At 44.7% G+C, this 25044-nt stretch overlaps 1 protein-coding gene and 1 non-coding gene across 20 annotated transcripts in view; both read left to right on the forward strand.

Moving 5' to 3' along the window:
- Positions 1–16746, forward strand: part of RBFOX2 (RNA binding fox-1 homolog 2) — a 260315-nt gene extending 243569 nt beyond the window's left edge. For all 19 annotated transcript variants that reach the window (XM_032644673.1, XM_032644678.1, XM_032644675.1 and 16 more), the window contains 3 exons: positions 8737–8825; positions 9285–9357; positions 11215–16746. In XM_032644673.1, the coding sequence (XP_032500564.1) occupies positions 8737–8825; positions 9285–9357; positions 11215–11259 (207 nt within the window). In that variant the 3' untranslated portion in view covers positions 11260–16746. The remainder of the gene's footprint in view (positions 1–8736; positions 8826–9284; positions 9358–11214) is intronic.
- On the forward strand, positions 9936–10042 carry LOC116761428. The gene has a single exon (XR_004351995.1). It is a non-coding gene; the product is annotated as a U6 spliceosomal RNA (small nuclear RNA).
- Positions 16747–25044: the final 8298 nt, after the last annotated feature.

Raw genomic sequence — 25044 nt, forward strand, 5'->3', positions numbered from 1 at the left:
GTCACATATTATTTAAAATATGGACAAAGTGATCTAACTGACAAAAAGAGTCAAGTTTTTGAGTTTTGCAAGTCTTTTATTAGGACCTCTCTCCAAAGATCTTTTTCTGAATGCAAGCTTGGTCTAACCACCCACATTGTTAAGACACAATTTCCTGAGAAAAACTTGTCAGCATGAAATGATTCCTTGGGCATAGGGTAGAATTGTCTGGAAATGCCTTCTCCACCCTAACCTCCCCAGAGTCAATAAGGGTACCTTTTTAATGAACTGTTTCCACAGTCTGCCAGAGATTCTCGGCAATCTGAAAACGTTAATGAACTTTCAGAATGCACTTGGAGGCCCTCTGTGTTGCAGGAACTAGAGAAAGGATAGAGCAGCCCTCTGAGATTCGGTGGGTGAGTTGTACACACCTGGCCTGTTTAGAGCAGGCCTTCAAAGAACGCTTTAATTTTTATTTTTTTATTTTTTTATTTTTTTATTTTTTCCGGTACGCGGGCCTCTCACTGTTGTGGCCTGTCCCGTTGCGGAGCACAGGCTCCGGACGCGCAGGCTCAGTGGCCATGGCTCATGGGCCCAGCCGCTGCGCGGCATGTGGGATCTTCCCAGACCGGGGCACGAACCCGTGTCCCCTGCATCGGCAGGCAGACTCTCAACCACTGCGCCACCAGGGAAGCCCCAAAGTACACTTTAATTTAACACATGCTTGAAGGAACCCTAGCCATGATTTGGTCCAACGCTCTCACTTTGTAGATAGGTTTCTTAGAGAGATTGTGACTTACCCAGATTACCTAAATTATTTGTTTAGCCAAACATAAAACCCAAATAATCCATATTTCATTAACTCTCTTAGTACTTTAATTAAAATCCACAACTGTCCTCCAGTGGTTTTCAAGAAGTAATGAAAGATCTTTTTGTCTTGTGCTCACCGTGAAACTTGAGGGTTGGGAAACTATATCCTACTTTTACACCAAAGTGCACTTTTCTAAATATGCGTATTTATATGCTCTCAGCGTGTACATTCTCCCATATACGTTAGTATCCATGGTCTCATGACACTCATCTTTATGCTATTTAAGTTGTTTTCTTGAAATCTGGTCTATTAAGAGTACACTTCCACTTGCATTATTTCTTAAGTCAGGTTTTTTTCCTCAAATATCTTCCTTATTTGGGTGTTTCTTAAGCGTGGCCTACTTCTACCTTATTAAGTCAACCAACCAAATATTTGTTTACAGTTCTCTCACTTCCTTAGTTTATGATTTTATTAAGAGAGAGATGGTTTTTCTGTAGTTGTTGAGAAAATACTCTTGAATCTTTTTATTTACCAACTGGATCACCTTATCAAGCTGAACAGAAGTAGTTCAGTGACCTTGCCGAAACATTTTTTTGACCAATGGCCCCTTGTTGATGAAAAGACTGAATAGTAATGGTATTTTTAATTCTTGTCTTAAAACAGTTACTTGGAGGAAAAAGTAGTGCTGAAATAATACCCGAACTCAAGAATGAAAAACAAGAATACATGAGGAGGGAACTGTTGAGTGAGGCCTAGTGTCATTTTTAATACCGCTTTTAAAACTTCATATTCCATGTTCCACAAACAAACAACAAAAACCTCTATCATTTTACCTTGAGTTTGTTTGTTTCTCTCTGCACATTTTCCCTTATGTGGAAATCTATCAATATGCATTTAGTTCTCGTTTCCTCAGAAAAGAAGGTTAGAAATAGAAAGAGAGGAGGGTTTATCTAGTATAAAAAGTGCCCTGAACCCAAGCTTGAAGAGACAACATGAGGGAAAAGAGTTTAAGTTACTGGTTTTATTTAAGTTATATTAATTTAGGCTATTAACTGTGAAGGTTGTTTGTTTTTTTGTTTTGATTATCTCTTTCCCTGTTCTGCTCTTAGGCCGTAATCCCTGCTAGCCATTTTCTTCCTCGCTGTGTCTTTTGTGACACATTCCTCTCAGGAGAACTGATCTAGCAATTGTGCCCATGATTTGTAAAGAGATTCGCCTTGCTGACTTGGGAGTGTAGCAGATAGATTATGTGTCTGCCCGCCCCATCTTTTTTTCATCAGTAGAAAAGACATCATTCACCCTAATTCACTTTTTTAATGGGATAACAAACTGCTCCTAATTCTCATCCTGTGAAAAGCATGCTTGCATCCAAAGGAAAGAAAAGGCTGGTGGGCCCCTTAGCGGGCTTTTTTGTATGATTGTTTTCCTTCCACAGCTGTGTTTTTTGAACTGCTCTTCCTGTGTTCTGTTATAGAATAGTCTTACAGGAACCAATCATTAGCGCTAAAATACCTCAGGTAGGAGTGCCAGTGTGACCTGCCAATCAATCAGATTGTGGATTGCAGTGAAAAAATTGAATTATACTAACCATTCCAGCTCCACGTTAGAGATGGGAACAGAGGCTTTTTTGGACAAGCAAGACTTGTGAGCGTGTGATCTAAGCCCTGCTACCTCAGCAGTGCACCCAGTCAAGTTCCTTACAAGAGGGCACTTCCTCCAAAATTCAGTGCTCCTGTCCCATTGCCACACATCCGCCCCAGGTGTGTTATACGCACTGTCCCATCACTGCCACCTCTTTTAGTTTGTCAATCACATTTATCCATGGTGTTTAAACTGGTCTTATATATTTGGAGAGCTTAGAAATTTGGGACATTTTCTTACTACTGTGAAAGAAATGAGAAAAGGGAGAAGGTAGAATCCATCTAAACAGGACTCTGAATCTCGAATTGGACCCTGTCGTGAAATCATAGTAGTAATTGGGCTGCGCTGCTACATAAGTTTGAAGTTGTCTTAAAAATCTAGACTTAAAATTGAAACATGTATTTCCCTTGCCCTCTTTTTCTTTCACCTTAAAACTCGATTAGTGAGTGCGTTTGGATAAGGATGCACTGTTAGATTTGCTGAGAACCGGGTGCTAGGAAAAAGAAAACAATAGACAGCTTTTCACAATTCAGTTAGTTTATTTATGTGGCTACCCAGCAAGCTGTGGGAAATGAACTGATCCGGGGAGGCGGGGAATAGTAGTGTTCGACAAGGTTAGTTAATTAAACACCATCTCTCATCCATCATAAAAGTAGTAAGCGGAAGATACCAAGTTGGTCATAAAAATTTCTTTCCTTAACCCCAATTTTAATAAGATAAATTTAAAAGATTTTCCTTAAAAATTTTTCCTATCTACTCTTCCAAGTAGATAGGTCTCTCAAAAGCAGTAACAATATTATCATTATTATGAGTTTTGTATTCACATCTGTGTGATTCACATTTAATAAAAGGTGCCATATTGCCACGGAAGAGCTCTGTTCTCCTGATGAGCCTCATGCAGGTTCAGTCTAGAGCAGTGCATCTCAGCCAGAGAGAGGGGGAGGTGAGGGGAAGGAGGGAGTTAGAATCGTGTAGAGACAAAGCGATTCCCAGAGGCACAGCCTTAGACCCAAGCTAGCTGGACTGGATCTCTGCTCTGCTGTAGTGATTTGAAGCATCACACCTGCCATTCTCCCCCCACGCCCACCCCCCCCCCACTCCCCTTGCTCTATAAATCTATACATCACATGTAGGGAACAAGCTTTCATTTTGTCTGCTGGTCTTGGAAGTACACATTCTTCTCCTCAGTGTCACATTAATGTCATTGTCTTCCAGGTAGAAAGAAGGTGTCTTGACATCACATGCTCACCAAAGTCCTGTTTTATTGTAAATCCTAAAACAAAAAAGTAATAATAAAATTAATGGCCAGGTGAAAATCAAGACAAGGGAGGATTAAACTTGGATAGGCAGGGAAAGGTCAGGTATAAGAGGGAGGATACGTAGAACCCTTCCATTTTGTTCTAGTTAAAACACAGCTACAGAGCTGTGCAGAAGAATCATGTGGTCAGCGTGGCAATGCTGTAAAGTTCACTAGACAATAAAGTTGGTTCAGAGCGGAGTAGAAAATCCCTAGGAGGCGACACTGGGTAATGCAAAAGTGAGACTTTAACAACAACAACAACAACAAAAGGATCTTAAAGGTAACAGCATTTTCCTTTGAAAAAGCTGGAAGTTGAAGGCAGGGATGTGTTACGGATATGAGAAAGGATAGCACACAGGAAATACTTTGGAAGAGCACTGGATCAGAATGTATGGGTGTTGACAGAGGGCAAGCATACAGGTGAGCACTGCGGGTCAGAACTGAATCAGGAAGGTTGAATTGGGGAGTGATATAGCATTGGGCTGTCCCAGTTGGGAGCGCTAGGAATCATTCAGAATGAATTACAAAGGAATAAGAAAGTAATTATTTTTAAAGGGGCTTGTGGATGTTTGGACCAGGCTTAGCCATGCCAAATTTATCCAGCTGTCAGGTTCCAAAAAGCTGTCCGTGTGTGCCCTCTGACATTAGGGTGTGCTGTGGCCATGCTAATCCCCATTTTTTGTTTTATTTCAAATCACACACAGATAGAATCTGCAAACTGCTTCAGATCAAACAGGTCTGATTGTGTGTAAATACATATGTCCTTTTTAATTTTTATTATCAATGGTTGCTTCAGTTTTGCATCGGTGCATGGTTAAAAGCAATACACATCAGCTATCTCATGACTTCATATCTCCAAATGAATTATTTCTCCTCTTTTTTTGTTTGTTTGTTTGTGCAGTCAGCTGAAGAAATGTTAACATCTCACTCTAAATCTCTCAGTGGAGTCTCTGTTCCCTTCTCTGATATAACAGATGGGTTACTGCTTGTTATAATTATTAACATTGTGGTGTGGGCCAGGGCTAGGGTGGGCGAGATTGACTCTTCTTTGGGCTGGGGAGGGGCCAGTCGTTAGGGTCTGGAATGTTAACTCAAGTGGTGACTGACTGTTTCCGTAATACCAGGTCGTTGTGGCTGCACGCTCTAGTAATTGAGGCTGTGTACTTCACCGAGCTTGTGGTAGATCCTAGGGCAAACCGCTGTCCCAAGAGAATGCTGGGATAGATAGAGTTAGCCAATCTGAGTCTGAACGTGGTGATTTTGCTGGTTGTTCTAGCTCCAGATGTTGGCATGCTTAGTTCTTAATGTGATTAATAAATGTGGCGCCATATCCCCTCCCCACGCCTGAACCCTGTCTCTCCTACCCCTCCCCCACCCTTGTTCTTTTTGAAAAACTTAAGAAACAGCAATGAAACCCTTGGTGTTTCAAACTGCACTTTGTTCTCATGTTCCGTAAACAACTTCAGATTTGCTAATAGAAGTGAAAGTTGAAAAAACAGTTTCTCAGCCTGGATTCTTTATGCATTCCAAAATCCAGAATAGAAATAAATATATCTGAATGTTCATTGGCTTATGTTATGGTGAGATGCTTTGTTGAATAAGCAGTTTAAAGCACCAGCAGAAATACTTTGGACTAAGAATACAGCTAAGAGGAGGAATCCATGACCTGCAACTTAACTTTTCTAATTTTGGGGTAGTCATCAATGAATTAGCAAATCAGTTTATTGCGATATTACCTGCCCATCCTAAACACAGACCCCTCCCCTTTAAAGGGCCTCTCTGTAGCACCATTATCATAAAGTAATCAGAAGAGTAGATATGTGGAAATATTATCTGCTTTTCTAAAAAATTAATGTAGTTTTTCTTAAAATTCTGTTGATATTCTCCTTGAGCCTTTTGTTGTCAGTAAAATATTTGCATCCCTGTCCTGTGTTCCTGAATTTGAATAGCAGAGAACCTCATCAAATTCAAGCTCCAGAGTCAGAGTTCACTCATAACAGAAGGAAAGGACTGCAGATAGAGTATCTTCATTTCCTTCTGGCTTGGAGGGAGCCTTCTCTTCCACAGCCTGATCCATTTAAAATTGTCTTGATTAATAATAACATTACCCCCAAACCATTGAGGTTCCGATGGTTTCTTGCAGGTTGAGGAAGCTGAGGGGAAATGGCTATCAGTAACCTCATTCAGAATCTCCTTTTTTCCCCATGATTAGTCCAATACAGCTCAAATTTAGTGATTTAATACAATCCCCAGGATCTCTGACACACCGAGACTTAACTGAGAGTCTAGTTAGTACTTTTATAAGAATGCATACCTCTCTCCCATGGCATAGAACTTCAGTTTTTAAATGTTTTACTCAGAAAGATATAAATTAGGCTTTAATTGCTTTTATTACCTTGACTTTTTCAATTTCTAGAGATTATTTTAGATTTTGAAGGAATGCTAAAGAGAGAAACCTCATGGTGCTTGTTTACCACGTTATCCTCGTTTACAAAGAAGTTTTACTAAACATGGCCCCTCTGTAAACTTCACACTAGCAAACTTTAATTCTAAACTAGTGGAATCATCTCTAGTGATACCAAAAAATTGAGCCTTCAAGGCTCATATAAAGCTTAAAATTTCAACTATGATGATTAGTATGTTGTTTTGTTTAACAATCCTTTTACTGTTTCATTTTTTCTTTAGAAGTTTAAAAGGTAAAGAGACACTTGAGTTAGTTTATACATAAATATATATGCTTATGTGTGTATGTACGGCAGTGTGTATGTTGCAGCCTGGATGTACGGCTTTGCCCCAATCAGTCTGGCCTGCCTGGTCCCATAGACCTGGCTAGAATTCAGAGGAAGCGTGTGGATCACAGATAGCCCCCGAGGGTACTTCCTGCCACGGCCCTATCCATTTACCATCTCCTTGCCAGTGTTTGGTAATACTAATCAGAGTTTTCTTATTTATAGGAATATCTATGGAAAGATTTATAATTGAGAAAACAATGTTTACTTTTCCAAGTCATTCACTTGAAGAACAAAGAAGGAATAGTACAAAACCACCGAAAGCCAACCAGAGACTTTTTTTTAAATGTATATTTGAAGCTGCTTCTGATGAATTTAAGGAGCATAAATTTAAAGAGCAGGAGTAAGCTTTCCCCCGTGGTGCAGTGTCCTCAGTTAGAGAAAGCATAAATTAGACAAGAAATAAGCAAAAAGCTGTAGAAACCTCTAAGGAGAGATCACAGGTATTTCCAGAATAAGATTTGGACAGAAATAAAAGCAGCAAGCTAGAAGCTTCCCTGTCAGATGGCTAAGAAGACCAAGGGTCCCACTAGAAAATGGTTGTTTTCAATCCTAAGAAATGATACAGAAGTAAATTTGAAATTCTTTTGTAGGTTTAGCAAAAACTGAACATTGAAGGAATAGAAAGCAGAAAGTACAGGCCAGAAAGCTTCAGATGTCCATGAGAAAAGGACACAGTAATCTACAGAAATGAAACATGCTGTGCTCGCTGCTGAGGTGCCGTCCAAATGGACATAGCTGTATTTACCTATATTTGATGGGGAAATGACAGCAATAAAAGTACACACCTGAATTAGGTTTAGGTAAAATAGATGAATCCTAGAAAGGTAAAGAAGAAGAAGGAAAGGTAGAGCTTGCCACTTTTTCAAATAGCCTGTCTCGTGTGGCATTTGTTGTTGTGATTATCTTTGAAAACCTTCATGAAATATTTCACCCTGACATTGAAAACCTTTTGAGTATTTGGTTCACCTAAACTGAGGTGAAATAGCATGACAGGGGAGTTGAAACTCTCTGGGACTGAGAGGATATTTGAACCCTTGGAAGAAAAGCTCCAGAACCTGCTGTGAGATTAGGATGTAAGAAGTCCCAAAACCTTTTAGGGAAGAAAAATAAATGCAGTTAAATGCTTGGGGAGGGGGGTGGGCCCCCTGATCTGTTTGAACCTAGTCCAAGGGTCCACAGCCCTTTGTAATCTGATTTGCCTGAGTCTGAAGTATAGATTGGACTTGGCAAACTTTTTCTGTAGGGGGCCAAGTGGTAAAGATTTTCGGCTTCATAGGCCATATGGTCTCTGTCACAACTACTTTCAAAAACAGGAGGCCAACTGCATTGGCCCACAGATGGAGGTTTGCCAACCCCTGATCTACACTGGTTCTTCCTTCTAAATATCACTTGATTATCTTAGCCTCTTGGCAAACGCACTAGGCCACATGGAGCATAGCACTGTATGGGACCTTTCTTTATATACCGTAGCCTCTTAGCAGTAGATCAATCCAAGTACGCATCAGAGAATCTGAAGTTAACACATATAAATTTAATGGTTTAATCTATAATTTACATTTCCTGTCAGGTAAAGTTCTCCCAACTTCCTGTAAGTATTTTCCCTGTTGAAAGTTCCAACGAAGACAGACCCAAAATCATATCTTCATTTTGGGGAGGGGGGTGGGCAGCGGGGGGATAAATTAGGAGTTTGGAATTACAATAGACACACTATTATATATAAAAATAGATAACAAGGTTCTAGTGTAGAGCACAGGGAACTATACTCAATATCTTGTAATAATCTATAATGGAAAAGAATCTAAAAAAAAAAAAAGAATCTAAAAAAGAATAAATAAATATATATATGTGTGTGTAACTGAATCACTTTGCTGAACACCTGAAACTAACACAACATTGGAAATCAACTATATTTCAATAAAAAAATGTTTTAAGTCATATCTTCATTTCTTACATTTGAGAAGAGGTTCTCCAGTGTAGTTTATTTTTGTTACTATTACAAATTGCAAAGCAATTGCCTTGGGTGGAGCTGAATTGTACACTGAGGAGTAACATGCAGACTGATGCAGTTTGAAACATTCTCTCCCCACGGATGTGTCTGTGTTCGTGTCTGTGTCTGTGTCTGCGTCTGCGTCCATCTGCGTGTGGGCGGGTGTGTGCTCGCCTGCCCCCCGGGGGAGAGGCACGTGTAAAGTCAGTTCTCCTCTCTCCTGTAGGGTGGATACGCAGCCTACAGATACGCACAGCCTGCTACTGCAACCGCTGCCACCGCCGCCGCCGCCGCCGCCGCCGCTTATAGCGACGGGTAGGTGCCGAGACGGGGGCGGGGAGCGCCAGGCCGCCCCGCGTCACCCCCTTTCCTTCCCCACGCTGTTTCCAAAAGGGCACTTAGCCCCCGGGACTGCCTGCTGAGCTGGGTTTTCCACAGGCCTTCGGCCTGGACTCTATCCTGCCAAAAACCCAACGGCGCACAGGCTCACACTCCTCCCCTCCCTCCCGCTTGTTCCTGTGTGTTTCTGGCTTTGACCCCAATTTCCCTCTTCCTCATCTCCAGTGCCCTTCTTTTCCATTTTATAGAAGTAATTCAGAAATTTTCAGTTGCTGCCTTTAGGAGTAGAACGGAGAGATTTTTTCCATTCTGCCAGTTTTCTAATAACATTCCAAGACCAAGTTACAAGTCCTTAGCACAGTAAAACCCCTTAATTTTTTTTTTTTTTTAATCACTGTCTTTCCTTTATCTCCCTGATTGGATTTCTTTTTCCAGTTATGGCAGGGTGTACACGGCCGACCCCTACCATGCCCTCGCCCCTGCCGCTAGCTATGGAGTTGGCGCTGTGGTAAGTAGATGTGCCTTTTATTTTTTCAAACGTTTTACTTCTTCTGACTTTTACCTACAGACTACAGAAGATCTAGGGAGGTGATAATTCAGCCCTTCTTCCATTGCCAAAGTATTAAAACCAATAGGACTGTCTGGAAATTTCATATCACATCTGTGTGTGTGCCGGTGTGAGCCGCCTGGCCTGGTTAAGGACAGCAGAAAGGAATGAGCAGTGACAGTCTGCCCTGAGTAACGACATTGTTCGGGAGGAAGGAAGGAAACAGGTTGCTGTTTTATAATGGCTCAGATGTTGGACGCACACCTGTGGCAGGGTTTTACCGATAGGTGTTCGCAAAGACTTGGGGCACAAGACTCTCCAGTTTTCACAGTAAACTTTTCAAAGAACTTAACCTGTCTGCTCCAAATGCAGATGCCAAAGGATGTCCCTGCTGTTCCTAAGCCTTCCGGCAGGTGGTACTAAAAATCACCAAGCAAATGCCTTACAAAGATATTTTATTACTAACATTTGTGGCAAAATATGGTAATTTCTTAGAAGTATACAAAAAGTCCACAGAGCTCATCTAGAATAATCCCCCTGTGCTCGCTTCGGCAGCACATATACTAAAATTGGAATGATACAGAGAAGATTAGCATGGCCCCTGTGCAAGGATGACATGCAAATTCATGAAGCGTTCCATATTTTTAAAATAAAAAAAAAAATAGAATAATCCCCCTGACCAAACTCGAATCCCCCCTGCAGTATTTTTGTGTTGGCCTGGACACCTCCGGGGCCAATGACGGGACCCACTGGATTCAGCAAAGACTGGCCAGTCCACAGTGATACCTCCTTGTGCCAGACGTTCTGTACCATCCACGGTGTCACTGGCCAACGGCCCGGAAACACAGATGACCGTGTCTGAGAGGGAGGCAGAACGATGGTCACAGTTAAGACATAAAGGATGTGAGAGAGCCTGCCACTTCCCACACTGAATCTCTACTGATGAAGATCTGTGGAAGGAAGTAGTAGGGTCCTGCGGGGGTATGGGGGGCGGTGTTTAGAACTGAAGTAGAGACGTATGATATAAGGAAGTGATGGGAATTCCTGAGGTTTTATTTAGTGCCCAAGTGATACAAGTCCTGTACTAAAAGAATGACCCAAGGAGCGATATGTTCCTAGGGAACTTTTGATTGAAAAAGATAATTCATTAGATTATGATTAAAGAAAGGAAAGAAGCCCACTTAAAACCCCAGTTTTACATACTATATATATATATATAGATAGATAGATAGATAGATAGAGATATAGATACATATATAAAAGATATGTCAAGAAACAACCTGGTTGGTATTTTTTATAAATTACAGAGGAAATAGACTTTATTTGTTGAAAGATTAACTCAGGTTTAAATCCAGCACCATCTCAAACACGCGATGTGACAGAGATAGCGGTCAGAAGTAACGTGTTCTCCATTGTCAGGTAATGGGTAAGAAGGTAAGACCAGCAGTCTGCTTTAGGTCACGCTTGTAATGAGGTCGTCAAGGTAGACAAGACCCATGCTTTTAAAAAATCAGACTATTTACAGACTTGGTTTTAAACTTCATTGAAGTGCTCTTCTGTGCTAACTCACGTAAATAATGAGCCATTAGCATACTCTCCCCTTGAGAACATCAGGTCAGCAGTAAATGTTAGGGCTGTGGTCTGAGCACCTTAGAGGCAGAAGTTGGTTTCCTGACCTCATGCACTAGACAACATCTAACCAGTTGATTTGAAGCTTCTAAGGAAGCTGTTTTTCCAAATCCCTCCTCAGGACATGTCTTCTTTTGTAATGTTTCTCTCATCAACCTTTTAATATTTTTGTGTCTTTAATTACTACAGGCGAGTTTATACCGAGGTGGCTACAGCCGATTTGCCCCTTACTGAAGTGACGTGAGACCCCTGCAAGTGGGACAGCCCCCCAGTTCATGAGGCCTGGCTATTGCAATATTTACTAGTAGAGGAACTCTATAGCAAGATGAAGAGGAAAAACAAACAAACAAAAAACACAAAAAAAGAGAGAATACTTTTTTATACCTCACTATGTTCTTTGAATATGTATTTTTCCTTTAAATTTCTGTCTTTAATTCTTTTGTTCCAAAGATTGTGCATTTTTTTCTTTTTTTCTTTTTTTTTAACTGTGGTAAAAAAAAAAAAAATAACGCATTTCCATGTCTGTATGTCCGTGCTTAGCTTATTCTGTCAATCACGGAAGAGGCAGTCAATGAGGAAGGAGAGACATTAGGAGCTGATAAAAGCGTCTGATCAGAAATCAGCAGACAGAATTACCAAAGTGTACCTGGTGCTGAGTGGCTGTGGGACAAGCAGAAGTGGAAGAGATCTCTCTGCAACAGGATATCCTTCTAGTCTTCTGAGTTTCTGGTCTTTGGCAGGCAATTCTGATTGGCTGTGGCTGGAATCCACATGCTAATAGACTATAGGAATGTGTGCTGGCAAAGCAGGAGAATCACTAAGACACTTTCCTCTCCTCTTCCCTCCTGTCTCCTCATTCTCTTTACAATCATCTTACACGCAAGGCCTGAGACAGTTGGCATCGTTTTTAGAATTATAGTATTAATATTTCCAGACATGCGCTCAGACTGTGGATAATAAACACCTCATTAGGAACCCAGTCTCGGAATGAACTCTGGAGTATGAAAAAGATCACTCTTTTCTTTGCTGTAAACCCTAGCATTCCTGCTGGGCTGCTTTTCCTTTCACTGAACCACAGCTTAGCTCATCTCTCCTTTTATTAACACCCTGCTCCCATGTCCTCGAGATTCAGGAGTTTAGGACCCAGGGACAGAAGACTAAATAGCCAGTGGCCAGATGTCCCCGAGGTGTCCTGAGGGCCTGAGGGCTCCAAGAACAGATTGGCACGCGCCAGTGAAGAGGGCGAGGGCAAGAAAAGGGGTGTCAGATGATGTCAGGTTAAGGCGCCCTGATATTCCCGATCTTTCTCTTGCATCAAAAAGTCAGTACAAAGTAGGAAACATATAATAAAGGCTCTGGTGGCAAAAGATAAAGCACCGAGCCCTAGATCAGCCGTCCCTGGAGGTCTCTGTGAGCAGGGCATGTGAGGGCAGGCGAAGGCACTTCGTTCAAGCTCCAAAGCCATAGGACTTTTCATCTTCCAGAGCCTTTACGAGTCACTTCTGTCCACAGTCTGGAGCCCTCGTGGCCATTCCACCTAGCTTCTCACTGTCCTTCAAAGACACCCAGCTGAGCACCTGGACCACTTGGTACTCATGAACACTACAGGACATGAAACAAGCCCCTGAGGCTGCTCCCCTCCCGTACAGGAATGAGGGTCTGAAATGGCCAGGATCTCATATGTTGCCAGGAAGAGTCATGTGGTGGCCACCACAGTGAGTCACTGCTGTCACCACCTGGCTTCGACTTATCTGTCATCAGACAGGGGAGAAAGTGCTTCTCTTCTAGCTCTTAGCTGTTAAAGGCAGGGGTCCTGCAGCGTTTCCAAAATGAAGCCATTAGAAAATAGAAAAGCACGGTCCATTTGGCTCCCTGGTCTATTCACATTGGTACTAGGGTGACCTTTCACCCGAGGGATAGCTGCTAAAGGGAGTAAGTAATTCAGAGACATGGAGCTTCTGGTTGGTTATGGGTTTGTTTTGGTTTGTTTGGTTTTTTTTTACTCCTGCCTCCACCCGTGTTGTTGACTGATACTGATTCATGTCCCTGAATTAAAATGACTGACATATGACAGCATCAAACATTCTTTGTAAGGAGAGGGATCTGTGGGGGGGGGGGGGCTGGCCTGTCATGTATAATACATATCTTCTCCCCCTTAAGAATCCTCTCTCTCCTAATAACTGGGAGGGAGGCTTCCCTGAAACTAGGGGAGACATCAAGGAAGCTAGAGGCCTCGATGCAATTCTTACTGATTCTGGGGAGGAATGCACAGAATAGGGGACACCAGACTGCCCAGTCCGTTGGCCATTATTAAGGGTTCCCCTCCCCAAGCCAAAGTGTGGTTTGTTGCTGTTGAGACAATTTTTGTTGTGTGTGTATAAATATTTTAGTTTGGGGTGTGGGAATGGGATGTGGGGCTTTCACAGGTGTAGGGAATGGGGGCAGGGAGGATTTTTTTCTTTCTTTTGCTTTTGTTTTGAGGGAGAGCTTTTACTGAGTGAAGAAACTGAGAGAAATTTTGTGTCCTGTTCAAATACGGACCATTCTCAGAAATGGCAAGCCACTGCTCAGTGGAGGCAAGGCCAAATTCTAAATGGTTGTATCCATAGCAGGGGAGGAAAACAGGGCAATGAGTTCAAGAATTTTCTATTCTTTTTTCCCAGAAAGAGGGAAAGATGATGGGAAAGGCAGAGAAGGCAGCTTCCACAGCCCTCTTAAAAGAGGCAGAAGCCTGAGCTTTTGTGCATTTCAGTTCAGCTGGTTCTGGCTGAGGACTCCATAGGCAAGCTCTGTGTTTTCCAGCGGGCCTCTGCTGCATTTCCAGGGATGGTTTTAATACTGCTTCCTTCAGCTCCTTTTACTAAGACTAAATAGAGTTCTGCTTGTTATTAAAGGGCCTTTGGTTTTCAGTGTCATCACTGAGAATCGGGGCTCTCGAAGCATCAACCTCCCCATCAGCTTTTGGACTTTGAGATTGCATACAGGCAACTTCATCAGAGGCAGGTTCCTCGAAGCATCAGTGCTTGTTTATTCCTGACTCTAGTTCCCACTGGACTAAGAAACTGAGTCAGAAGAGAGTATGGCATCTTGTAAGTTTGTTAGAGGATGCTGGTGAATAATTCCAGAAAACGTATCCATGCTGAATCAATTTCGACAGCTTTACTGTGGGTCACGATGTGGACTTCTATACTAAGCATCTTACTCTTAGAAGCTGGGCTCCTTTCAGGAGCCCCCTAGTGACCACCTTTATCTGAATATCCCTCTTTCAGCCCAGAGAGCTGTCCTTAGAGCTTTTCCAGAATTCCTTATATTACATAGTTCAGCTCCCACTGACCGAGATCAGCTGTTGTGATCCGTCACTTTTAAGGCTCTCAGTTTTTACAAAGCCCACTGTCACCATCCTCCTTCAGCAGCCACAGTTGGAACTGAGCCAATATTATTCTTCCTTGAAAAAGAAGGGGACTGGAGCTCAGCTCTTAGTTTAAGGGGAGCTAGTGGAGCTCTATTCAGTAGAAATCAATGATAGCAGCTTTCTCTCAAAAGTGTGACTCCTCAGGGGCTGAACTGCTCTTAATTTAGGTTCTACTTTCCTAGAGCTCTAGCAGATAAGTCGGTGAATCACTACCACCCTGTAACTAGTCACATAGCTTCCAGGTAGGAAGGAGGTGTAAACTCGGGATGGAAGCAACCCCAGGGATCTGCAGGAAGGGCTGGATGGCCTCCCTTCCTTCTGGCAGGAGGATGAGGCCAAGGGTGGGAAGCAAGGGACAGCCCAGAGGGCACTGTAAGGGAGGGGGGGGGGTCATTGGGACCGCCCCCTTTCACCAAGCCCAGCCGCTTCTCGGCTGCTTGCAACCCCCTAGCACAGAAACAGCTGCAGAATCGCAGACTTGTTTCCCCCAGAAAATAGGAGGAAAGGGACTTTGGGGGGTGGGGAAGGGGTAGTGGTGTTTTAAAAGCATAAGTTACCTGTTTGCACTGTTTTAAGATAGGAAAAAAATAGTGGGCAAGGTGAACATCCAACGTAAATTTGTGTTTTTATTTTGTCATGCTCTTGAAAATGTTTGACCGTTTGTAGTATCCACCAGTGAAACCTGATTCTCTGTTGCATAAAACACGATTTTTTTGGAAATGTTACTGTCCAAAAGCCTCTTCCCTCCCTTTCCCCTTTGCTGTGTTCTTCCTTCATCCTCGCTTGACTGATTAACCAGGCAGTAGCCATCCAGGAGCTAGAGCGTGAAGCAGGGCCCTTCCCAAGTAGACTCTGGGTGTCCTAAGCCAGCATGTGCCCTCTGGTTTAGCGAGTGCCGTTGAGTCCCTGGCCCCCATCTTTAAAACAAGGCTTACAGACCAGGCTGCAGCAGGTTCTCAAATTCCCGAATCGGATGCACTAGGAAGGAGGGCGGAGGGGAGTCCTCGAATATGGCGGGTGGCCGCAGTAGCTGAGTTCTCCACGTTCCCGGAACTGTAGCCAGTTACAGATTACTCAGGAAAACGGTCGATCACTTCAGCCATGGTAGTGCTGGTTGGCAGGGCTTGGTAACGGAGAGAACTGCTCATCGGCCACAACTCAAACCTTGCCTTTAAGGGGATTGCCAGCCGGGGCCCCTCCGCCTGGGAGTGACACACGCACCCGCCAGTGTGGCGAGGGCTCAGCTCACACCAGCCAGCAAAAAGGGAACAGCGATGCTCTTCTCTCCCCCCTACCACCCGCCCGTTACCAACGCCAGATTCCCAGGGGGTGCATATGTTTTTGAATTTTTTAAAAATGTTTTTTGGTTTGGCTTTTCCGGGGACTGATGAGTGCTTTAAGCAACGTCGATACCCCACCCAGAACCCCAGCTTTGTCCTTTTCTTGTATTTTTCTGTTCACAGTATTGTGTGTGTGTGTGTGCTTGTCTTGGCAGCTCATTTTGGCTGTATTATATATCGAGTGATGAATTGATCCTCCTTTTTTTTTTTCCCCCTAAGGGATATGAATTTTTTTTTTCTTGTGTTATAATTCTGCTTGTGAATAGCTGGAGCAAACCTGGGGCTGACACACGTAAGCTAGGGCTGCACAGTGCTGAGAGAGCCAGGCAGGGTGGCTTGTCCCCGACAGGCTGACCCACCTGAGTCTCAGCTTTCCAGTCCAAATCTCTGCAAGGCTAAAAATGCCACCGAACCCCCCCCTCTTGTCCCCGCTCCCCGTGGCAGGGACGAAACCATCCCTACATGCAACGTGCAGTTTCTCCGGCCCCCTCCCGTTGCCATGGCAAAACAGGTACCTATGGGGCATGGGGGCATCACATGGGATGCTTGTATAATCGACCACCTCGCCTTTTCTCCCCACTCCCCACTCCCCCACCCCTAAATCTTTTCCTAGGACACCCGAGCTGCTTGCCCAGGGTCCTGTTTCCCTACAAACTCCAGAGAAGCACCCAGGGCTTTGTGACAGTCTCTAATTCCCTCCCCTTCTTGTTAAGAATCATATTGTATAGTAGCTTTCAGACCATACAGTATTCATTGGGTTACTCCTATTATTATCAAGTAGCTGGAATTGTGAAGGTCGGAGTAGTTAGATCTTTAGCTTTTATTCCTTATTTTTTTGTATTACTATCCATGTGTATAAATTATTGATCATGTTGCTGGCTTTTATAAACTCTAAGCGAAGGAGGAGCACTGCCTCTGCCTTTGCAAATGGTAATGAAGCACTGTTTTTAAATAAAAGGAGAAACACCATTCTTCGCCCTGGCCTGCGTGTGTTGATCCTCAGCGACCTCTGTTGCCTCCTCCATGCTCCAAAGATAGAACTTGCATTTGCCTTTTGTAAGATGGAAAAAAGAAGGCGGCAAACACGACGCTCCCTGAATGAGATGAGGGGAGAGGGAAACACAGGTCGAGGCTGGTGCCATGGGACCTGCCCTCCGGCTCCTCCAGTCTTGGCAGGAGCTGTCTTCCTGCTTCTGCCTCTGAAATCTTCCGCTTCACTTCTTCCCTTTTCCATCCTCTCCTGGTGTCCTCGCTGCCGCCCTCACCTGCCTCAGAAACTGCTCTCCAGGGGGCGCTTCCCGTCTGGCCACCTGTCACCTCTGTCACCTCTCCCCTGGCTCGGGCCACCACCCAGGCTCCCACACCTTTTCCTTCTGTATGGGGCCTGGGCCTTTTCCTCCTTCCCTGGGCTTCCTCAGCCACCCCTCCTGCACTGGTTTCTCTACCAAGAAGTCCCAAATCTCTGAAATTCCTCCTAAATCTGCAACTTCCTAACATCACTCAGATCGTCTCCTTTCCCGTTTCCTGGAGGAAATGGAGGCCACAGGATCTCCTTGATCTAGACACCTACTTAGACGCACACCCATCCTTTCCCGTCCTTCCTGTTTTACCGGGAGAGGCGTCTTCGGTCAGGCGCTGTCCCCACACGTTCGTCCTTTCCCACCTTCTCGGGGACTTTGCTCCATCGTCCCTCCCACAAGGAGGTCAACCTTTTCCCTCCTCTAGTCCGTGTGGCACTGAAACATGCAAATGATTTTGCACGATCCCAGTCCTCGCCTTCATGACAAACTTCTGGAGTGAGTTTCTGCCGCCGACTCCAATTCCCTGCTCTTCACCCGCGGCCGGCTGGCCTCTCCCTCCAGGACCCTGAAGCCGCCCCCGCGTGACGCCAGCAGGTGGCGCCTTCCCCGGGGCGCTGACCTGACCTCCAGCGCCCGCGCAGCCGGGCACTCCCGAGACCCTCCGCCGCTGCCCCCGACACAGGCTGGCGCGTCTGCCCTGCTCTCCTGGCCTGGCCTCTCCTCCGTCTCTTCCCCAGCAGCGCACGCCCCGCCTGCTCTCGACAGCCACCCGCTACAGTAGCAGTTGGATCAGGACGTGCTTCTGTGCAAGGCGGCCCCGAGTCAATCCCCGTCCTCATCCGGGTCTGCGGCCTGTGCACCAGCTCCCCCGCTAGTTTATCCGCGGCGCGTCCCCCTGTACTAGAACAGAAGCGCCCGGAGGTCGGCAGCTTCGTTCTGTTCAACTCCGTGTCTCTGGTGTCAGCAACACACAAGCATTCAATAAATATTTGTTGAACGACTTTTTTCAATCTCGGATGTAAGGTGATAACACAGCCGCTACCCCCAACCCCGCCTTCTCCGTATGGCCACCCCTGCTGATGATCGCCGAGGCCGAGAGCGCTTTCCACATGTGCGCACATCACCTTCATCATCCCGGCAGCCCCGCGGCAGGTGCTGGGTGTCCTCCTCCTCAGGTCCCGGCGACTGTGCTTCTTGCTGGGTGTACCAGGCAAGCGAAGCCCTGACCTCGCTTTCCCAGGACCTTTCTGGGGTGGCATTTATAGCGAGTAACCTTGAGGAATGGCGGGGCGGGGGGGGGGTGTATCCCAGGGACAAAGAAGGAGTCTGCTTCTTACCTGCTTTGGAAGAGGAGGCTGCCCCTCGCTCAGGGCTCCTCAGCCGCCGTGCACACCTCCTGGGGAGCTGCAGCCACCCCGTCCCACACACTGATGCTCTTGTTGCCAGCCGGGCCGGGAGCAGTAAAGTCCTTTGTGTCTGACGCAGAATCCATAAGCTTCTGCAGAGAGAGAGATCAAATCCCAGACTCACCAGTATTGTTATTCCACGTGAAAGATGAGGGAGCCGAGGTGTGGAGAGAGGAGATAACCTGTCCCTTGAGTAGGAAGCGGCAGAACTGGGGTCCCAGCCTCCGAAGTCTGCGCCCTTCATGTCTGAGCACTGGTGTTTCTCGTGCTTCTCCAGTAGAAACCCCTGTAGAAACCCAAGAGCTGGCACTGCATCCCGTCTCTGGCTGACGCTCTGTCCCTTTCGTAGGGTCTTCTAACTCTACTCCCTCAAGTCATGGTGTTCCCCAGGTCATCGGTCTCCTGTTCCCCTGAACACTCGACACCAATTTCCGCCTAATGACGCAAGGCCGTGGCCGGAGACCATAAAGCTCTCCAAAGTCTAGTCTCGTCCAGCTGCAGTCCCAAGGCTCCTAAAATTCAATATGCTGACATCATCTTTCTATCCAAACCTCTTAATTTCCCTCAGTCAGTAAATTGGATAACAGTTGGTGATAACCATGTTAAAATCCTAAAGAAAAAAGAAAGAAAATAAGTGGGAAAAAAATCTTGCTCGAAAGAAAGTGTGCCGCACGTTTGTCTTGAGTGTGTGTGGATTCTTTTTTTTTTTTTTTTTAATTTTTATTGGAGTATAGTTGCTCTACAATGTTGTGCTAGTTTCTTGCTGTACAGTAAAGTGAATCAGTCATACCTATACATATAGCCCCTCTTTTTTAGATTTCCTCCCCATTTAGGTCACCACGGAGCATTGAGTAGAGTTCCCTGTGCTGTACAGTAGGTTCTCATTAGTTATCTATTTTATACATAGTAGTGTATATATGTCAGTCCCAATCTCCCAATTGAGCAGATTCTTGATCACTTTTCACTGTTGCATTGCCCCATTCTCCCTGAGCCCAGCACCCCATTCCAACAGCACTCCTGACCCTAGGACAGCTCTGCAACCCCAGGCCCACTCCCTGTTGGTGTCCAGAATTGCTTGGTGATGTGGGGAATCCTACATACACACACACGCACACGCCATGGAATTGGGTCCAGAAACCCAAAAGACTAGGTGTCATGGTTTTCAGCCATGGCTAGCATCATGGGCGTGGCCTCCCATGAAAACACACTCATTTTCCTCCCACTGTGACCTCTGTCACTAGTGAGGGTGAGACTATTCATTCAACTGATTGAAGAAGCTAAGACCAGCAGACCATGAGTTGGTCCTCTTTTTTCAAAAACTGTTTAATTTTGATGTAAATATTATCTATTCTTTCCAATTCATAAAACAGTAATTCACATCATAGGAATTACATCAAAGGAAACGTGAAAAGTAACGAAAATTACCTCTAAATAACCATAGCTGCGGTGTGACCTTGCTCTACTTCCTGCCAGAGTTTTCTTTTGTTTTCTCTACTGCCAGGTTTGAGAGATGTGTTTCCCCTGGTTAGGTTCTAAGTGAGAAAGTGGGTATACAATTTTCATCCTGCTTTGTTCACCTAACTTGCTAAAATAAACATTTTCCGTGTTAATCCAATTATTGACTCCTGATCATCATCTCGATGGCCACATAGAGTTCTCTCCAGTGGATGAATACTTTGTATTTAACGGGTCTCCTAGTGTTGGAATATTTCAACCATGTCCAATTTTTCAAGATTATAAATTCTGCTGCAATAAAGGGATAACTATCTCTCAGTAACAGCTTTTCTCAAATCACCGACGTTTCCTCTCAGGGCGCTGGGAATGCAGACCAGAGCTCAGCAGCGCAGTGGGGCTGTGATGAGAGACGGGGTGGGGGCAGGGCAAGGAGGGGCATGGAGGACTCGCAGCGCATAGTTGATTTTAAAATAAAGGGTTTTTTAAAAATGTAATCATAAATGTACCGTATGGTTATACACAATTTGGAAAATACCTATGTTCTGAATGTCCCAACGTCGGTTGAAATTCACATGAATACTTAGGTCTTCTTGGTCTCCAACCCCATCTGTACACTCAGAAAATCTGGTCTCTGACAAACTTTCCTTCCATCCCAGGTGTTTCTGGCGTCCCCAGGGGTGATCAGGAACCACGGCAGGTTTGCCTCTGTCATCATTGCTTGGAGCATCTTCGCAAGCAGAAGTTTCTCAAGTTTTCTTAGTTAGTTAAAGTCTGGTGTTGTTCCACGGAGACAGCTTGACCAACTAGGGCAAAAAGGAGAGGAAGTAGTGTACTCATTTCTGTAGCATCATTGGGAGCTTGCGAAAGGTTTGCCTGAGCGCCCAGATGTTATAGGGCTGGGCAAGGTAGCTCTCTCCCTTAATGCGCCCTGTCCTTGTCTGCCTCGTTCACAGCGGGGCCTGGCACGATGCCCGGCACAGAGGGGCTCAATTAACATGTGTACATCAGATAACTTAGTGAACGGCACCTCTGGCTGGAAATGCACGCAGGCAATGGGCAGAGAGGGTTCAGTGAGGTGACTGGCAAAGGCCCAGGCCCAGGATTGCACGTGGTGGGAACAGCATTGCAAGGCACCAGCTTCTCACGATCAGGTGCTCCCTCCCCTTCTCCCACAGCCCGCCCATCCTGGGAGAAGGTGCCCCCCTGAGGGGCTCCCGCAACACCCCATCCCCTTCGTCCTCCTCCTCAGTGTCCTACTATTTACCTCTCCTCCTTGTTAACGGCTTATCTGGGGTCCATCCCCCTGCTGGGCCCCCAGTGCCATTAGAGCAGAGACTGTATCTTTGCCCACGATCTCCTCAGTGCCCTGTGGGACCTGCCCTAAGCTTGTGCTCTGTGACAGGCAAGGGAAGACGTGGGCAAGACCCTTTGGAAGATGAATCCTGTGTCTCACAGTTTACCCCCAAAACTTCCCCTGGTTATCAAGAAGCTAGGATACATACCCGAAGAGTAAAAGTCTACTGACGCAGTAGAGCCAGAAGGAAGCTCCCCAGGCCTTAATACGGTGGTTCCCAAACTCAACGGAATGACTTGCAGATCCTTGAAAACCTCCCAAGTCTGGATCGTGTCCCAGATCAGTTAAATCCCGGTCGTTGGGGGGTAGGACCCACCCACTCATCAGTACTTTTTGAAGCCTTGCCAAGTGATGCCAACATGCAGACAAGTTTGGGAACGTGTCCTTAAATCCTCGGCCCCTGTCAAGGCCTCACTTAATTAAAACCTGTTGAATGAATGAATGAATGAGGGGAAGGGAAAGGGGAGGGGCAAGATAGGGGGAGAGGATTAAGGGTACAAACTACTATGTATAAAATGAATAACCTACAAGGATATGTTGTACAATACAGGGAATATAGCCAATATGTTATAATAACTCTGAATGGAATAGAGTCTTTAAAAATTGTGAATCCCTATATCTTACACCTGAAACTTACATAATATTATACATCAGTTATGCTTCAATTTAAAAAAAAAAAAAAGACTAAGTTAGCATTTTCTTTGAGATATCTCTGTACGCCTAAGAGTTCAGCCCCTTTCCAACCTACATCTTAGAGCTCATCTGTACATAGATGGCAAAGAAGCATAAACTTCCCAGGCACTCTTGGTAAGGGCGTTTGGACCATTTTCACAAGAAAAATTGTGATGCTGTATCCAGGCTTTTTGAGAAAGAATGTTGCATTGGTCCGTGATGCTTTCTGAAAACCCAACACAGAAGATAATTGGTTATCTTTTTCCTCTTTCACAGAGGAAAAAGCTGGTCCCAAGGGTGGGGTGACTTTCCCTAGATTATAAACCAGGTAGTGATGGAATTAGGGTAAGAACCTAGGACTACAGCTTCCCAGAAAGAAGGCTGTCGTCTGCCTCCTTTGCTGGTTGAGGACAATATTCCTCTGAGAAAAGAAAAATCTCTCTTCCTTCACTCAAGGACGGTAGAGAAACGTGCACAGGCACATTGGAAGTGACCCAATTAACTCTAGTCAAAGCCGGTTCATCCGCCAGCAGCAAGTGGAAAGGACTTTGTTTTGCACTATCTCAGGATTAACGGGAGCCGTGGGGGAAGAATCTAAAGAGTGGAAGGAGGCCAGGCCAAGGTCACAGATACAGAGAATAGATTGTTCCTGTCCTGAAAGGGCAGGAGAACTCTAGTTTGCATGACTGTGAAGATCGTATAATTTAAGAGCTTGGAGTAGCCCTGCAACTCATTTTATAGAACTTTATGGACCCTTCAGCACCAGAAGTACAGCCTGTGTTAGGCAGCAGTCTATTATGAGAATAACGCTTCAGCTGAGTGCTACTGGAGAGTCTGAAGCTCATGGAAAGGTAAGTCCCAGCAGTTCGGATCTCAAGGCCAGACCCAGATGTTCTCACGGCTTTGGTCAAGGGTGGAGGAAGGCTGGGGAAGGAGTGTTCTGGATGACTAGGGAAAATGCAGCAAATTCCGCTACTAGGAATCCATCACCGGACAGGCCAGGTGTTTGGACACCTGCTAATGTGCTTACCAAAGGGTGTTTTTGTTTGTTTGTTTGTTTTGGCTGCTTTGGGTCTTCGTTGCTGTGTGCAGAATTTCTCTAGTTGTGGCGAGCGGGGGCTACTCTTCGTTGTGGTATGTGGGCTTCTCATTGCGGTGGCTTCTCTTGTTGCGGAGCACGGGCGCTAGGCACGCAGGCTCAGTAGTTGTGGCGCGAGGGCTTAGTTGTTCTGCGGCATGTGGGATCTTCCTGGACCAGGGCTCGAACCTGTGTCCTCTGCACTGGGAGATGGATTCTTAACCACTGCTCCACCAGGGAAGTCCCTTACCAAAGGTTTTTTGGGTTTTTTTTTTTTGCGGTACGCGGGCCTCTCACTGTTGTGGCCTCTCCCATTGCGGAGCACAGGCTCCGGACGCGCAGGCCCAGCGACCATGGCTCACGGGCCCAGCCCCCCCGCAGCACGTGGGATCTTCCCAGACCAGGGCGCGAACCCGTGTCCCCTGCATCGGCAGGCAGACTCTCAACCACTGAGCCCACCAAAGGTTTTTTATTTACTTTCCTAAGGGATTTTTTTTAGGAGAATGTGTGAATCCTTTTTTTTTTTTCTTTTTTTCTTTTGGTACATCTCCAAATGCAAATGGAGGCAAATGAGGTCAGCAATCAGCTCCATGCCCCGCTCTGTTCTCTGGCTTTGTGCAGTTCTTTGCAGAGGATCTCCCACGCAGGGGCTGGGGGCTACTTATCTTTCTAGTTAACTTGATGAAGGAAGTTACTTGCTGTTGCATTTGCAGATGGGGACCATTGAGAAGGTCTGAAGATATATCCTGATTAATCTAGCAACACCGTATGGCCTCCCAGGGCTTCTGGTTTTCATTTTTCTTTTAAGTAAAATTTGTTACTTCTTTGCATTCTGTGCCAACATTATTTCCTTGATACCTTAAATTGTTTTGAGGCGATTATGAATAATATAATGCTGTGTTTTCTAACTTGTTTTTTTACTCAATAGAAATATTATTCATTTTTAATACTTCCCTTTTGTTTTGCTGAATTTTTCCTAATTGTAATAGCTCTGAAATGAATATTTCATGAATACCTAATGCTGGTTTTCTTTCCTGTTTTTTCGGTACTTATTTTTCTTATTTTGGTTCCATACTTTATTGCATTAGCTTGAATTCTTAAATTATTTAATTTTATGAAATTGACTTCCAGTATTGTCGGCAGCTAGTTTACAAAAACCACTTCTCTTCATGAAAAGGCAGTATGTTTTATTCCTAGTTTTAAATATTTTATTAGGATTAGGTGCTGAATGTTCCGACTCTAATGAGAGGGTCATAATTTTCCTTTTTCATTTATCCCAAGAATATAGTATATTATGTGCATACATTTCCATATATCAAATTATCCTTATATGTCATGGAAACCCCAACTTTGTCACTGTAGAATTTTGCATCAGTATGCTGTAGATTTACATTTTCTCTTAGTGTGTTCAGTATGTTCATCTTAGAGCCACAAATGATAAAGAGTTATAGCCGTCTTTCCTTGTAATCAAGGTTTATTATTAGTGTTATATTTGCTTCACAGAATACTCAGTAGCATATTGTGTTTTCTATTTCTGCGACCATTTATGTAGCATCAAAATTGCTTATTTTCTGAAAGCTTAAAAAACGTACAGATTTCCTTACGTTTGCCACACCTTCATGGGATGCTTTTGATTTTTTTAAGCTGTTAATGTGAGTCATAAACGTGACTTCCTTTCTCTTCCCCACTCCTGAAAAATGGCTCTCCCAGCCCACCTCCACGCCTATTCTTTTTTGAAGACTTGAGAAGTAATAACAAGCCCTTGACATTTCAGACTGTACTTGGTTCTCATTTTCTGTAAACAGGTATCTCTCATGTCCTTTGAAAAGGCGTTTCACAGAAGTTGAAATACAATGGCCAGTAAATATATGAAAAGATGCTTAACATCCTTAGTAGCCAATAAATGCAAATTTAGGCCTCAGCAAGACACCACTTCTTTGATCATTTTGGCAAAAGTAAAAAGAATGAAAGCATCCTATGTTGTTGAGAAAGAAAGAGGGG

The sequence above is a fragment of the Phocoena sinus genome, chromosome 10 (genome assembly GCF_008692025.1).
Source record: "Phocoena sinus isolate mPhoSin1 chromosome 10, mPhoSin1.pri, whole genome shotgun sequence".
NCBI lineage: Eukaryota > Metazoa > Chordata > Mammalia > Artiodactyla > Phocoenidae > Phocoena > Phocoena sinus.